A 16374-nucleotide genomic window follows, 5' to 3' on the forward strand; every position below is an offset into this window, starting at 1 on the left:
TAATATTTTTTAATTAGTTATATGTAAAAAAAAATTATAATTCTCAATCAACTTATTAAAAAATTCTAAAAATTTGCGTGGAGCCTTTTAATATGATGCTTTAGCTTAGGTTAAAATTTTAGAATTTTTGGAGAAATTTAGAAATTTGATGAAAAATCACAATTTGATCAGTTTTACGTTATTGGACGTAATTTTCAATCCGACCGTCAGATCAAGTTAAAATTTTACGAGGGATCTTAAAATATATATTGAATAAAATCTAGTTAAGAGTTTAGGATGAACGGAGCTTGGTAGTGCTAACAAAAAAAAGAACTGTCAAATAAAAGCAAAATGACTCATTAAGAGTAAAATGATTATTTTTCATTAAAAAATAAAACAAATAAGCTCCTCCTTCCTTTTACATGTTGCCGATTAAGCAGAAGCAGAATATAAGAAGAAAGAAAAGAAAAGGCGAGAGAGAAATAGAAAAAAGTAAGAGAAAACATAAAAAAATTCCAAAAAAAAAAAAGAAGTGAGATAATAATCTTGTAAACTTACAAAGTCCAACTTATAAAACACTAATCTAGGAAAGAATCAAGTGAAGAAAGAAGAAATTGAAATAGAAAAAAAAATTAATTACTTTGTTTTCCAGTTGACATAAGATTGTTATTTTATCCTGGTTGAGGGATTGTTATAATATTGATTCAGATTCGATTATAGATGAATTATATTTTACAAACATCGAAGGATGTAACTTTAATAGTAAGTTTATTTTTACTTTCGCTTTAATTTTATGTATTTTTAAATTTATTTTTTAATATTTTGAATAGTGTATTTGAATTAAAATTTTATTATTAATTTTAAAAATTCATGTATATTAGTTAATAATCAATCTTAAAAGATATTTATATATTTATTTAATAGCCCAGGATAAAAAAATTCCTGGCTCCGCCCTTGATTGCATCACTTTTTTCCTTCCACGCAAAAGGTACCATAATATGCCAAAAGGGAACACCTTAATTTCCCTTGCGCTCGTTTCCTCCTTGAGTAGAGTTTGTTGCACAGTTTTAAAACACGCCTAGTGGGTTGACATGAGACCCGGTTGACCCAGATCAGATTTAAGTAAAAACAATTGTGAATTAGACCCGGTGAAACCTGGTTGAGCTAAGTAAACCTGGATGAGACCTGACCGAACTAGTAGAAAAAAGAACAACCAATTCCCATCCCTTCACTTCAAAGCGGGAGCCATACTCCCGACCTCTCTTCACTATCAAAGAGAAGAGAAGACAAAGAACGAAGCTGGATCATCTCTTCCTTGTAGCTCCATCTATAGCTTATGGATCTTGGGGATGGTTTCCAATGGGCAACCCTAGAAGTGAAGAGACTTAGAGGAGAAGGTTTACTTGTCAAAGGCAGGCTTAGAGTTCAAAGTTGCAAGCTGATCCACTTCTTTTATGAATTACGGGGGCTAACCTATACCTTTGACTAAGTCCCTCTCTCTCTCTAAAAATCCCATTCCTAAACCCTCCTCTTTCTCTTGAACCTCAAACCCAAGGTTTTCTCTATGCACTGTCTATCATTTTATTTCTCTACACAGTATAAAAAAATAGAAAAAACAGGTGAAATTTGAGGGCTAATATCAACAATAGCAGCTTCCTTTTCCTTTTCTCAATCAAATTTTGTGTATTTTGTGGTGAGATTCATGAAAAATTTATGGAAATGGGTTTGCATGGGATTTTAGAATTGGATTTTCTTTGTTAGTTTTTTTTGTTAGGTTTTAAAATGAGGGTATTTTTGAGTTGTGAATTTTTTTTTGTTTTTTTCATTGATCCAGATCAACTCATCTAACTCGGGTCAATCCAGATCAACTCATCTAACCCGTAACCCGATCATTAGACCAGATCAGATTTAAAAACCATGGTTAGTTGTCCTAAGATTTTGTTGGTGCTTCGCCAGAAACCACAGCGCAGATCAGTAATTTGGGCATGCATTCTCAACTTAAATAGAACCACAATTAGAGGGTCCGATTAAACTTTTTTAAAGAGGAAAAGGAGGGAAATATCAGTTTTGAACGCCCAGTATCAGCCAAATTGATAAAAAAAAAAAAAAGCTATGGTTATTGATGAATCTTGTAGCAAAAATTTTAACAATATGTAGCATTTACAAATCAAATAACGGTTGACAGAACGGGTACAGCATGCTCTAGAGATCAGCTCGATGAGAAATTGTTCCATGCTAATCAGATGTAAAACCAGTGCTCTGAAAACACTTCAGAGTGCTCCCTGACCTAGAGATAAAAATAACCTCTAATGCTGTCAAACCCACAGAGCCACCACCCTTGTCTAATATCTCACCATGCGGTGAGTTGAATTAAAAGAAATCAACCCTAAAAAAAAACACAATAGATGTTATACACATTTGCAAAGAAATGCATCTCAGAATAAGGCGAGGTAGAACCGGTGAAAATAAAAAAATTTGATCTCAAAGCAACAATCGAGGATGACATGACTAGCACAAAACCTCACAAGAATGCTCCCCGATGAGCAGCAAACTAAAATTCCTCCGGAGTATGATTTTCTGCTGCCACCTGGTGATCTGATCTACCCACTAACACATACTGCAGTTGAATGTTAGCTGATACGTTCATTTGACCTCATGTTCAGATGGTAAGATCCTTGAAAGTTTCCAGCTTTCCATTTGATCCAACAAAATCTGCAATTTCACCACCATCAGAATGGTTTGAGCCTCCATTCTCAGGGTTGTTGGCAATCTGACCGTACACTGAATTGGATACAGCTGAGCTGCACTTGCCTTCAAAGTATGTTGAGCAAGGGAAGTATTGGGCACAACGCAATTTCCACCCTGCAAAGGAACAAATTCGACATCGAGCAGCAAAATAAATTTTAGCATCTATATTATGGAATATTATTTGCATGTTTCAAACATCTCCCTGGTTCTAAAGTTTATTACATTCTTAGCAGTAAAGTTTCAGGAGGTAAAATCCATCTTGAGCTGGTCTGACAGCCAAAAAGAAATGTCACAAAACAGAGAATTTGAAAAGACAGACATGCATATTTGGATTCCCAAAGATTCAAAAGTGCATTTTTCCTTTTAATCAAGGACACAGCTCACAACATGGCAAAAGAAACTGATAAATTAGAAGGGAGCAAGACATGCAGATAGAGAATCTAAGTCAGACAAGTTATCCATGAAAAAGTAGACAAGCACTTAGCAACTTGGCAGACAGAAGGGAGAAGGGAGAAGCTAGAAAGATGACCTAGAGACCAAACCTCTCTCGATTGTTAAAATTAAGAAGGGAATGGAGAAAGAGTTTTGATAAATTATTAACACCACCGCCAAAGATACACCATGTGTCTAAGACTTTTGTACTGCCAATAAGAAAAACATTAACGAAAATAAAATGAAAAGAATGACTAATTCTGTCACTGTTTGCACGGCTTATAGACTAGATAATGCGCATATTCAAATTCTGGCCTGACTGGAAAATTTTACTTACTCAATGCAGCATCTGGGTCATTAAGAACTTCTACTAGGAGCTTGTGGACTGCAATACAGTCTTTGAGTTTCCATTCATTGACTGGTCCAAGTGCTCCATTTCTGTTGGTAAGGAAAAAAAACAGGGAAATATAGATATTCAGTTTTGCGTCAGCAACAAAGATGTGCAAGTCCAGGTCCAATGGAAAGAAAAGAACTCAGATTACTGAGGATTACGTTGGTGCAGGGTTGTTGGTTGAATCTTCAATTAATTTAACAGCCTCTAGTTTCTTGTTAGGTTCCAAAATAGATAGCATTTCAGCCACTGCAGCTCTATGCATTAAAGAATCTGCAGGAACAAAAAAAAGTCAACATGTCAATTCTATACAGATGTAGTTGCACAAATGTGCCACATGAGGTGAAAGATTACCTTCATGTTTTTCAAAGAAAATCATATTTGCTTCAGTGAGAGATTTCTCATGCAATTGACTACAAGAATAAACATAGCAAACCTTAATATGTAATTTAAAACTAATAGAAGGGAGCAGAAAACATTATATTATGAAAAAGAAAAAGGAAAATTGCAAGAGAACCTAATCAATGGACGCTCTGCTTCCAAGACACTCCAAACAAGTTTCTCAGTATCTGTCATGGGAGCAGTCATTGTGCCCACTGTATGGAAGAATCTAACCTGCAGCACATTAAGTTCACAATCCGTACAGATAAAAACAAAGGGCGTCCTCCAACCAGCAGTACATGCATATTACTAACAGGTAATACCAGTCTCTGGACATGTAAAATACAGTTTTTCACAAACACAGTCAAGGTTAATAGGACTATTGCATGATAGAGGATCCTATACCAAGCAGCGATGGGAATCAGCACTTTCAGCATCCAACCTTAGCAATTGCTTTAAAGCCTACAGGGAAAAAAGAAAAAATTAAATTAAATTAACACACCAAATTACCAGTAGTAAATGCAAATGTACAAAAGTGCCATCCAATAGAAAGCATCATTAAATTCATACTGAAAACCTCACTAAATGACTTGTTCTCTTCAGAAAGTTAAAAATCACCATAGCTTTAAGTAGTATTATTAACTTGGTTAATTATTATTGATGGATGATTTGCTCTATGCATTTGGACTCAATAACATCAGTGTTTTCTGCCAACATTACCTCAACAATCCCGCTTAAGTAGACATTAAGATGTCAACACAGGAAAATGGAAAGGGTTGAAAATAGTGACCAAGTAAAGTTTCAGAAGAGAAATACCTGAAGAGCGAGTAGAATTTTTTTCTTTCTCATATTTACATTGAAAGAAAGCAAGTGTGTCTCCAAAGAGTCAGGTGAATGTTTCTGAAGCAGCTTCAAGTACTTTGTAGCTTCCAACAATGGATCTTCAACCTGAAAAAAAAAATGTCCACATCAAACTGTTAGTCCTCCAGTATGAATGATGTATACTTTGTAATTTGAAGCCTAAGAAGCCTTGAAGCATTAAAAAACAAAAACCTATGAGAAAACAAACAACTAGGAAAAAGAAGCAACCTGCAATAATTTTTCCCCATTTGGATCTGGATCTACAGGTTTAACATGCCGCTTACCCAACTTAGAAACACCACTGGCACTTGATTCTTCATTTCTCACCTCAGCCTCCTAGAATGGAATGTATGACCATAGAATGAAAATTATAATAACAGAAAGGAGCCCAGACTCACAGAGGCTGATTATTAACATACTTTCTTAGCTCGGGCTTCTGCCTTTTTCTGTTTTTGCCTCATCTTCTTTCTCTGAGAAGGAGGCAACTTTGACATTTCATCATCTTCTTCAGCTGTTGACTTTGAAGGAGAGTCAAACAATTTTATGTAACATCTGCATTTGAAACCCATATTCCACACCAGTGAATATAATCAGCCTGAAGAATACCCCGCACAAAGGCAGTGAACGGGATTTGATTGTTCCATATTCAGTTAACTTTGCCCATGTTTCCAAACCCCAAAAACAAGACATGAAGGATATGACTTGAAGAGGCCAACTGACACAATCAAGTTGTCATCACAACAGTTCTGACCATGGCATCCAGCAGCCTAGGCAAGGTATTCGTGATTGTATTATTTATGCTAGCACTCCAAGTTTTCAAGGAGGGTAAACAATGAACAACCGAATGCAAACACCTTTGTTTAATTCTCTAAAGGAACAAAACAAAAGTCAGTAGAAAAGGCATACCTTGTCCAGTTTGATATCCAGTAAAAGCCATGCCATCCAGACAACAAAATTCTAAACCAATACAAATCTAGAGTGACAACTCAATTTGGAGAATTGGATAAATGGTTAATCATTATTCATAACCTACAGTTTATCCTTCCCAAAGAACCCTTCCCCCCTCCATAATGCTCAAGGAAACCAACACAAACCATTTCAGACAATGGAAAAAGTCTGTGCAGCACGTGCATAAGAAAAGGAAAGCATGTAAAGCTGCATTCGGACTCAAGCTGAAGCAAGAGGGGGAAAATTAAGGACAAGTAGGCTAATTAAAATATCAGAAATCTCTATCTAGGTTCCAGCAAAAATATTTAACCTGGTAGCTCCAGCTGCTGCTTTGTGGAAATATGCATGTGAATGCAAACGATCTTGAAATTTGAGCATTGCCACATAAGCTCGCAGAGTCATTTTCCTTAAACAATAGGAATGGAAGTCAAATTGATCTTCAGTTATATCTGCATAGTGCTTCTCCACGGCTAAAAACTTCTTCAAAGCCCGCCCAAGATCACCTTGACGGAAGTAACTCTCACCAGATGCAAGTTCATACCTTACCAATTATTATACAACATTCAGAATGGAACCAAAATATCCTACTTATAGAAAAATTTTGTGACAAAAATTAAACATAGACTGACCACATGCACTGCATGTCATGAAGGTTATTGTGCTGATCCCCATCTTTTGTAAACAAAACAGCAGTTTTTTCTGCCAAAGCCACCTTCAAGAAAAGATTTCCATATAAAGCACAACATGCACAAACAAGCTGAGAAAGCACCATAAACCAACAATAACAAGAAGATCCAGAATTAAGACAAATGCAGCTTCCACACCTGATCAGCCTGCAGCATACGTTTAACACATTCACTGTTTATATATCGATCTGCAAGATCCATACATCTAGCTTCATCTGCCAAAGTGGCAGCAGCTGGCAAATCACCAGCATGCTTCAGAATGCGGCTCTGTGATTGAGAGATGCCAAAACAGAGTGATGACATCAAAACCCAACAGTTTGTAGTTTCTAAATAAAAAACAGAATTTTATGCATTCATGCCTTTCTCTAAGTGCTATTGCCACTAAAGACAGCATTATATGGTGAAAGTCATATCAATCCAATAAAGGAAGGAAAAGACGCTTCTAGGTGCTGACCTCACACCCATAAAAAAATGAAGGTAAATCATAAACCTCGACTAACACACACAAATGGTAAACAACAAAGAGGCAAGCATATGCTACCTGTTCAGGCTATATTGGATGCAAAATTTCAGGACTTGGAAGCAAAGAATATCCAAAATGTTAACTATCAAAGAATTAATAATTCCTTTCCAAATAGGAAACCAAGAGGAGAGCTTTCAAAAATTTAAATATAGAGGTGGCAAAATGAGACTGATCAATGGACCCTTGGACATAAAAGTTTACAGATGGTAGGTGTAAATCAACCTTGACAGAATATAAATCAATCACAGTTGGAGTGTGCCCTATAGCCTCGTCAATTTTACTAAGAGCAACATCATACTGTCCCCGTCTGTCGTAATGCTGCAGTAAAGAAAAACTGAATAAATTATTAGAAAGCATCAAAGGGACATAACAATAACAGCAAGCTATTTGATGGTACTCGACCTGAGCCAAGAAAAACAAGGTCCACATAAGTGTTGAAGGAGGCTCTTTTTCTGGCCTGCATATGTGAAAGAAATACAAATGGATGTTAAAAAAGGCAAACAACAAAAACAAAATGAAACTTGCTATAGAAAAATAAGAAAGGACACTAAACAATCGGTAACAATTGCACATTTTCTTTAATGAGATACAAATCTGTAATTTTGATCACATTAATAGATAAGTCCATGTTCCTCTAAACGTACCAAAGGTACTAGGCAACAAAACAAGCAAGGTGAAATTCTAAATGTATTTTTCCATTATGGTCTTCACTCATCGTATTAAAATGCAGCAGATTAAGTTAGTACAATGAATTACTAGTCCAAGAGCTGTGATATTATAAAACTTGATTACAGTTGCTTGATGCAGAAAACAGCTTTTGTAAGCCAGAAAAGACAAGACAAGGCCTGAGCATCAAATTGATGTTAGTGCCTTTATGTCTTCTCAATTTCCATCAATGAAAAAACAAATCAAATTATATTTTTATTTTTTCTTTGAACAACAAATCAAGTTATTATAAACAAAATTGTTCTAAAATTTTATTATAAGCATGTAGCATAGATATAAACAAGAGAGCTAGAATAGACTTAAAGATATCCTGAGGAAATTCCCCTTCCATCCTTTATATTTCAAGTTTGTGCATCAGATTTATTAACAAAACTTGCATTCTCATACAAAGGTACAAAGCATAAATTACCTCCCAGGGTATCCCCCACTTATCCTAAGTGAATTCTCCAGTTCAAGAATGAGTTTCTCCAGTATGTCTGCCTGCATAATAGCAACCACAGAAAATTGCTTATAACCAAACAACAAAATAACAGTGCGAGTAAACAACCTCCAAAAGGTACACAAATAACATGCAAGAAATAAAACTCACCTTTCCAGGGTGATTGTATAGTGGTGAAAGATCTGAGAATAATGAAGGAACTCCCTAAGAACAACAAGAAGATCGTACATAATCCTAGCCAAAAAAAAAATAAGAAAAAATCAATAAGAATTGCTTGAACTGCAACTATGAATACCTTCGTCAGGAGGGGCCTAATATAGTTATCTGCAGCTTCATGAAACTTGTCACCTTGTAGAAAATCAAGCGGTATTCTCTGAAATAAAAAAAGAAGAGTGGCAGCCACAATGTAACCCAGCAAAATATATCACATCGCATACATACGTGTACATATTCAGGAAAAAAAAAAAACAATGATGACCACAGCAAAATTAAAAAGACAATGATTATAGAAGATGATGCTAAAAGAGTGTACTATCACCAAAGTCCCACCAACAGCAACCCATGATTAAGAGTTTCTCAGATATACCTACAACAGATTGGTTTCTCTTAGATTTTTGTTTAGGCAGTTAAGTGGTTGGATGAGGTCAGGGTCTTAATTCTCATGGTTTTAATTTGAAGCATACCACACAAAGCAGAAGAGGTTTGAGAAAATGGGGCAATGCTTTAACAGTTGTAGAGACTAGCATAAACAACATCATTTCAGCTCGCAGGCATTGACCACCTCAGAATACACTCCACGAAATTTTCCTGATAGTAGATAGCCTTTACAGAATTCCACTGGCCTAAATGCTCAAGTAATAAAGGGCAGGGTGGGTTAAGGGGTAGAAACAATGATTCAAACTAGGGAGGAAAGGGGGAGTTTTTTAACATAACAAGCTAGACATAAAATTTCTACTTCAGATAAAAGCAGAGCAGTAAATATCTCCGGACACAAAAACTAAGGACATGCCCCCACCTTAACAGCAGATGACCAAGTATATTGCTGAACAAGTGATTTGTACAAGGCATCTAATTGATCAATATCAGAAGATGAAAGACCATTTTCCGAATACAGCCCAACACATTTTTGTAGACCTTCACAATACCTGAACAGCCAGAAAAGATGCTGACAACATTAGGTCCCATACTAAAGCTATAAATGCAAAAGCCAAGATTCACAGACAGCAGAGAGAGACTGAGAAACAGGCAACATGTTTGCATTAATCTAATCATATGGTCACCATTCCAACGTGTATAGATTAGATTTTCTACAGCAGCATTCTGTCCATTCAAAATTTTATGTTCATCACAGTAACAACTATCAGAAAGACAGGAACAAGGAAAACAAAACCATAGACAATCAACAATTTAAGGATCATATGTCAAATATGCGCCGGATGGGTAGACTCTCCAGAATCAGGTGAGAAATCAAGCAGAATCACAAAGAACACAGTTTGTAGAGCAGCTTGATCAGTTTGTACAAGATGGGTTTTGCAAGAGCAGTTACAGATGATCAATAGAAAGAAAGATGGTGTCTTTAAAGAAATGCATATTAAAGAAAATAGTGAGTTCTGGTGAAGCTACAGCAATGTGGAAAAGAAATGGAAATGTTGTCTACAACAATGACAAACAAACTAAATAGAAAGACAAGCAAAATTTAGTTATTTTCCACTAGATAAAGGTGTCCTGAGGTTAATTTCAAAGCTAAATGGCCAACATTAAATAGTACCTTATTTTTTTGGGCAATTTCTCCTAATTTGTAATAAAAAACTGTTGAAATAAAAGGCCATCTTGAATCACAAAAACAAAAAATCTGGTTGATCACAGATGCAAAGATTGCATACAATGACACAACAGAGCTATAGTTACTTATGTTTGCACCTGATTAATGGATAAAACATCAAAAACAGATTTCTATCCTCATCCACTCTGGTGGATATAAGAATGTTGACAATTTCTCAAATAATGAAACACTCTTGATTCGTTATTAAAATGAAGGCTATCAATGTCAAATCACCAAATTTGTTTTAGAGAAAAATGATAAATGCAATAGACACCGGTGGCTGAGTTCATAAATGGAATCACAAAACCACGAACTGCTATGTTTACTAGCAATCCTGCCATTTTCTATTAGATTATATTCTCTTAACTTTCTTATCAGAAATGTAAAGCATATTAAGTCACCTGTAGTTGTCAGGATTAATGGAAAGTAATGCCCTGTACACTTCAGCACCTTCTTCGAGACGGCCAAGCTTCACTAATAGAGAAACCTCTTGTTCTTTAAGAGTCAGTTTATCAACCTGAAGGTCAACTTTCTCTAAGTAAATATTTAAGTGAGACTCAAGAAGAAGCAGTTACCCTTACAACAAATGAAGTGTACACTTACAATTTTCGACTCTTTCTTATGCAACTCCTCCAGAGCTCTCTCAAGAGAACCGCATTCCTCTAATAAAGAGATCTGGAAGGACAATCAAAAACCGTTATATAACCATAAAAACTGCTGAGAGATCTACCAATATTACTATTCAGAAAGGAAGTTCTAAACAAATTTCAAGAAGATCACATGAAACAATAGCCCATGCGGCCACTTCTAGCAAAAAAGAAGGCATCAGAAGAAAAAAAAACAAATCTAAACCACCATGCCATCCGAGATGAATAGCAATAGGTCATGAAGCTTGCATGAGTATCTATTTAAGGAATAGCAGTTCAGAAGTAACATGAGATGCATAATCTCTAAACAACATGAATTTCATGTTTGAACCTGTAAAGAATTAAAGCAAGTTGCAAATATGCAGGCTTTTTCCAACCCAAACCCCAATTTCCATCAAAGAAATTTCTTGCAATGTTTTCCCTTCAAGTACAGACACAACCTCAACAACTTGCTCTGTAATCTTTTAAAAGTCAAAAGCATACTACAGCAGCTCCAAAACAAGAAGTTAGCAGAAGTCAATGACAACAATTCAACACTCGCATATTAGATCTAGCAATGATAATGCTCTATCACCACAAGCACATTATAGCAGCTCCAAATGACTTGGAGAAAGAAAAGCACATTCTCATTTAGAAAACTTCACAAAAACACAAATGCAGAAAATAGACCATCCAAAGATTATGAATGTAGGAATCCACAAGAGTTCCTCAAAACCCTAACTTGAGTGATAGAAATTAACTTCAACTCAATGATTTGGTTCAAATATTCATGTTTATATCATAAATGGTTGGTTTTACTTCCGCTAGCTTCTTCGGCATTACAAGCAACTGAATTTAAGGAGGAAAGGCCACAAGGCTTCATGGACAGCAATTAAGGAAGTATAGACATGCATTGCATTTTATGTGAAAAAATAAAGAAAAAGAAATATATTAATAATTAGCCACAATCAGTCTTACACTTGATTGAAAAACAATAGATGTTAAATTTCAGCTTCAAAGAAAAGCTTCCAACAGATACTGATTTAGTTGCACTGGTCTGATAAATCTTGAAGCACAACAACCCAAAGTCCAAAGTCATTGTAAATACTATTCAAGTCAACATAAACTAGTAACTGTGTTATTGCATACTCAGTTTTGCATATACAAGGGAGAGGAAACACATGGAAAGAAGCAAAACATTAAGGAGTTAGCAACTGAAAAGATCTAAAAGACAATATAGATTTGTATGAAGTCAATGTGTTACCTTATACAAAAGCATTTCCCCATGCTCACATCGTTCATTATCTGGAGGATAATCATCTTCCAGTGTCCCTTCATATGCTTCAAGAATTTCAACTGCTTTTGAACCACTGGTAAAGAACAAAATAAAACACAAGGGGAAGACTTAAATTAGAAAGGCAGATCATACAAGATTACTCTAACTTACTACTTTCAAATCAGGGAGAGGAAGGGCCAAGCAGAAATTCAAAGACAATTTGATGTGATATAAAAATTGGACTGTGAAAATTTTATTTGTAATATTCCACATTCATAAAGATCCCTAATAATCTCTTATAATGGAAAAACAACATTTGAGTTCAAAACAAACTTCGAGTGTCACGATCAAGTCCATACTTCGAGTTCAAATGATGGGCTACAGCAAAGCCAATCCAGTTCATGCGATGATTTGGTTTCAGAGATAGAAGTTGTTGTCTTGTCTCAACGAAACCTATCAGGTCCCGCATTTGAGCCTGCAACATGAAAGGAAAATCTCAACTTATTATCAAACAGCTTTTACATTAGCAAACAATCAACAACATGTTGAAAAGAGCAAGGAAAGGGCATAACTTGAACTGCGTTCCCAAAAAAGTTTTTTTTTTTTGCAAAAATTTTTTTTTTTTTTTTTATATGTTTTGGATCGTTTTGATGTGCTGATCTCAAAAATAATTTTTAAAAAATAAAAAAAAAACATCATTTTGATGCATTTTGACACGAAAAGTACTTTAAAAAGCAATTGCAACCACACTTCCAAATAGACTCTTATAAGCTAAGCATACAGAACTGAACTGTGGCAAAACCATGACAGCTGGTTAGCTCCTTAGAACTCCTTATCAGGATATTTGGTTGGTAGGAGCACCTACATCTGCTTTTTTGGATAAAAAAATGTTGTGAAACATGTTGTTCTATGTGAAGGTATAGATACAGCAGAATGGGCCGTCTTTTACCATTCCTACACCTATGCTCCCTAAATCATCCTCTCAACACGCTACACATTCATGCACATTGAGCAGTCTTTTGATAGTAATAAACTTTTGATGAATGAGCTGAACTTTGAGTTTCTCTTGGATCCTCTTTAAACTTTATCAATGTTTTGCTTTTTATAACCATACTTTAATTTTAATTCTCCTTTTACTTCACTCGTCAGCTTAAGAATTTCTATCTACTTCCGGGACCTCGGATAGTGCACTCTTGCTCTTCCAAGAGAAATAGCACATTACAAAGTAAAAACAATTTGCTAAAACATTCCCTAGTTCTTTCTAGACTTGGTTGTGATGGTAAGTGAAAGAACTTATGACCACAAAGAACTCATGTCCACCATATTAAACAGTTAAAGTCCCATCAACCACCTACATGCATTTTTCCACTTGTGAGCCACAGAGGAGCAACTATCACTTATAGTGGCATGAGACCAAAAGATTAATTATCTTGTCTTTTACAAATTATAGAAAACAAGTTGTATGGGTAAAACAAGTTAAGGTTTTCTGTGGCATAATATCACGTCGTGAAGGTAGAACAGTTTTCCAAACTTGAAATAGGCTGTAAGTAAATCAATAAGCACAAGAACACCATCTCGACCTCAAAAAATCAACTTCAGTAACAAGACATGGTTTATTAAACATCAGCAGCCATTATAAGAAATGAAAGCATGGCAACATTTGGATATCAAATCAAACCAGGGAACAAAAGAAATGTGTACGAAGGGAAACACCACATCTATAGAACCACTAGAATTATTGCTTGTCGGCAAAGGGAGTCCATCAATATAATAGAGGCAGTAAAATCTGAGCAAGTATCAACAGCTCTTGATTATCCAATCCCAAAAATTATAGTCAAGGAAAAACTACATAAAGAGAAAAAAGTCGTCTAGAAGGGATGAACAAGGCCAAGTTAAACCTGCAAGAGTGACAAGTCCCTCAATATTTCAATATTGTCTGGATCTATTCTCAATGCATTTCGATAGCATTTGATGGCCTCCCTATACTCTCGGTCAGAACGGTAAAGAAGGCCATATACATGCCAGCAAACATGACTTTTAAGGTCATTCTGCATTAAAGAAACAAACAGAAACACAAAATTGCATTACAAAGATGAGATGAAAAAAGGAAAGAAATGTAAATTTAAATGTTATACTAATAGGGAGAGCATATCAACCTTTAGGCCAAGTCGAACAAGATCATACGCTTCAGATTTTCGATCCATGCAATTTAATGTCAAACCCTTCATTGATAAAGTTTCTGAAAACCAAGAGAAACAAAATTCAAAAAAAAAAGTTAAAATGAAAGAATGCACTGAAATCTGATAAGTGATTAAAAAGTCAAAGGAGTAGAAAAATCAAAAGGGCAAATTTTCTGATGGAATAAAAATTATGTGAGTCATTAAAAGAGATAACCATATTTTCAGTTCCTTTATAGGCAATACCTACATCTTTACCATTTACCATTTCAATATCCTTTTTTCAATTATGATGTCTTATATTATGAATTCAACGGTGAACAAGTCCCAGATGTGTCTTGTGGCATTTCATAATGAGAGGTTTACCAGCAACCCAACCATAAACAGTACAATCTAATAAAAATAAATGAGAACCAAATATTTGCTGATTGCAAAGCCAGCAGATCCCACAGGTGTGGTCAGGACAAAAAAAAAAGGATTTATTCTTATTAACTACATGATGAAATGAATCTTTACTGAGATTCCTCGGAACCAGAAACCTAAAGGTAGGATCTAATAGCCTCTATTTTCTATTGCACTTGTTTATCTTAACAATTAGTCTGAATTTCAGAACCCTAGAATCTCATCTTTGTTGTTCCAGTCATTTTAACTCAAAAAAATGCCCCTAAGCAGCCAGCACTGGACTTCCAACACTACTACAGCTAAGGAATTCATTCATCACGCAAATTAAAATAAAAAATCTTTGCACCTATAAAAAAAAATCTATTGTGACCCACAACATCTTCAGCATTTTTTCTCCAACAGTGATCATTACATTCTTTTTCAAACTCATGAGATTCATTCATCAAAGGTATGCTAGAGAAATATGACCTTCAAAACCATAACTTTTTTAACATTACAAGAGAACAATACCTCCATGGTCTGGAAACTTCTTCAAGATAGCATCTGCTGCCTTCAGTCCCTTCTTGTACTGTTTACTTTCATATGATTTCTGCACCAATTGAAAGAAATGCATTACTTTTTCAAATAAATGAATCAATCACATGGACCTCATGATAATTATATAGATAACTTTGTTCATCTAAATAATCTAGCTATAATAAGAAGTCAATGAAGGCCATTGTAATTTACTGCACATTGACTCCACAGATGCACGATTGTGGTTCAGCCAAAATCTTAATATAGTCAGAGAAACAGACAAGACACCTTACAGGCAAACATATACCACATGGTGAATAGAAAATTGAGTTTTAGCCTCGAATAAATAACACTTTCTCACAAAACAGATTTAGACAGGCGAGCACAATCAAAATAACAATACCAACAGAGTTTAATCTTCAACTCAGAATATGAATTGCCATCGAGTTTATAGTTTCAATTTATTAAAGTGAAGTGTTGCATCAACACTTAATGGGTGTGTTACATCCGCATGCAGTCACTTCTTTCATGGATAGAAAAAAAATTGCATTAACAAACTGAAGCACAGGAGGAAATTTTTTTTTTCAAAAAGAAAAATCAACATTTCAACCATTGACTTACGGAAAAGGCCATCAATAATCATTAAACAAGAAAATTGAATATTCCCACTCACAACAAATACCCTAACTTGAAATTCAACTTCAAGTGGCACAAATTGGTTAAACAGCACTGTTTCCAAATTTACTTATAAAACACAAAAAAACCCCTAAACTCCTCTATCTCCCTGATTCCAAAATAATCCATAAGCAGTCGGGAGTAAGAAACAAATGCATCATTATTGTAATTCGATTATGATCGTACAGTTATTATTTGTAGAACTGAAAGGACAAAGTACACTTAGAGATACACAAACGTATACGGTAAGAGAAAGAGATAGAGAATCGGTGGCATACGACGATGAGCTTGAAGAGGTTAGCCTCTTTGGGAGGCAGAGAAGCTCCCATTTTTTTTGTCAATGATTGAGGGAAAGGTAGGGTTTTACAGAAAGAAGAAGATAGAGTTAAGAGAGAGATTGGTGATTAGGGTTTGGTGTCGTTTTGTTAATGTTTTTTTATTCTTATTATTATTGAAGTAGAGAGAGCTGCGAAGTGGAGACGGAGAGAGATGAGTTGTGGCGTTTATCTGGTGCAATGCAAGGGAATATGAGCAAATGCAACCCTATTGTCAGAAAGAAACTTAGAATTAAAAAATGAGTTGTTCCTGATTTTACCACTAGTAAAAGGGAAGGGAAACTGGGAAAGGACTCGATTACTGTGTAGAAATGAGGGCTTTTTTGGTAATCTAACTAATAACATTGATCGATCTCGATTGATTTGCCACGAAATTGAGTTTAGTGTGTATGGATGGGAACTAGATACTAGATAGGTTGCACGAGCTTCCG

General features: G+C 35.3%; 1 protein-coding gene across 2 annotated transcripts; it reads right to left on the reverse strand.

Moving 5' to 3' along the window:
- Positions 1-2080: 2080 nt before the first annotated feature.
- On the reverse strand, positions 2081-16153 carry LOC118050688 (N-terminal acetyltransferase A complex auxiliary subunit NAA15). Of its 2 annotated transcripts, XM_073411983.1 has the most exons (27): positions 15887-16153; positions 14928-15006; positions 13995-14077; positions 13737-13886; positions 12198-12313; positions 11827-11932; positions 10540-10611; positions 10338-10453; positions 9130-9259; positions 8410-8487; positions 8265-8318; positions 8085-8155; positions 7352-7406; positions 7172-7267; positions 6565-6693; positions 6370-6452; positions 6051-6281; positions 5699-5749; positions 5212-5344; positions 5021-5128; positions 4748-4879; positions 4337-4393; positions 4068-4165; positions 3905-3963; positions 3712-3823; positions 3497-3597; positions 2081-2841 (listed from the first exon to the last, which is right to left on the reverse strand). In XM_073411983.1, the coding sequence occupies exons 1-27, from the start codon at positions 15935-15937 to the stop codon at positions 2639-2641; spliced, it is 2754 nt and encodes a 917-aa protein (XP_073268084.1). In that variant the 5' UTR covers positions 15938-16153; the 3' UTR covers positions 2081-2638. The 2 variants fall into 2 exon arrangements, with proteins under 2 accessions (XP_073268084.1, XP_034917003.1); XM_035061112.2 differs by lacking the exon at positions 5699-5749 and having other exon boundaries at positions 15887-16151.
- Positions 16154-16374: the final 221 nt, after the last annotated feature.

The sequence above is a fragment of the Populus alba genome, chromosome 1, assembly GCF_005239225.2.
Source record: "Populus alba chromosome 1, ASM523922v2, whole genome shotgun sequence".
Lineage (NCBI taxonomy): Eukaryota > Viridiplantae > Streptophyta > Magnoliopsida > Malpighiales > Salicaceae > Populus > Populus alba.

Bases quoted from the DNA above. Each gene is read 5' to 3' on its own strand.
- LOC118050688 (XM_073411983.1), bottom strand. From the start codon at position 15,937: ATGGGAGCTTCTCTGCCTCCCAAAGAGGCTAACCTCTTCAAGCTCATC. The intron at 6,282-6,369 runs GTCAGTCTATGT...ATAATTGGTAAG, and splicing joins CATGACATGCAGTGCATGTG to GTATGAACTTGCATCTGGTG. The intron at 5,345-5,698 runs GTATGCCTTTTC...TTTCAAATGCAG, and splicing joins TGGATATCAAACTGGACAAG to ATGTTACATAAAATTGTTTG.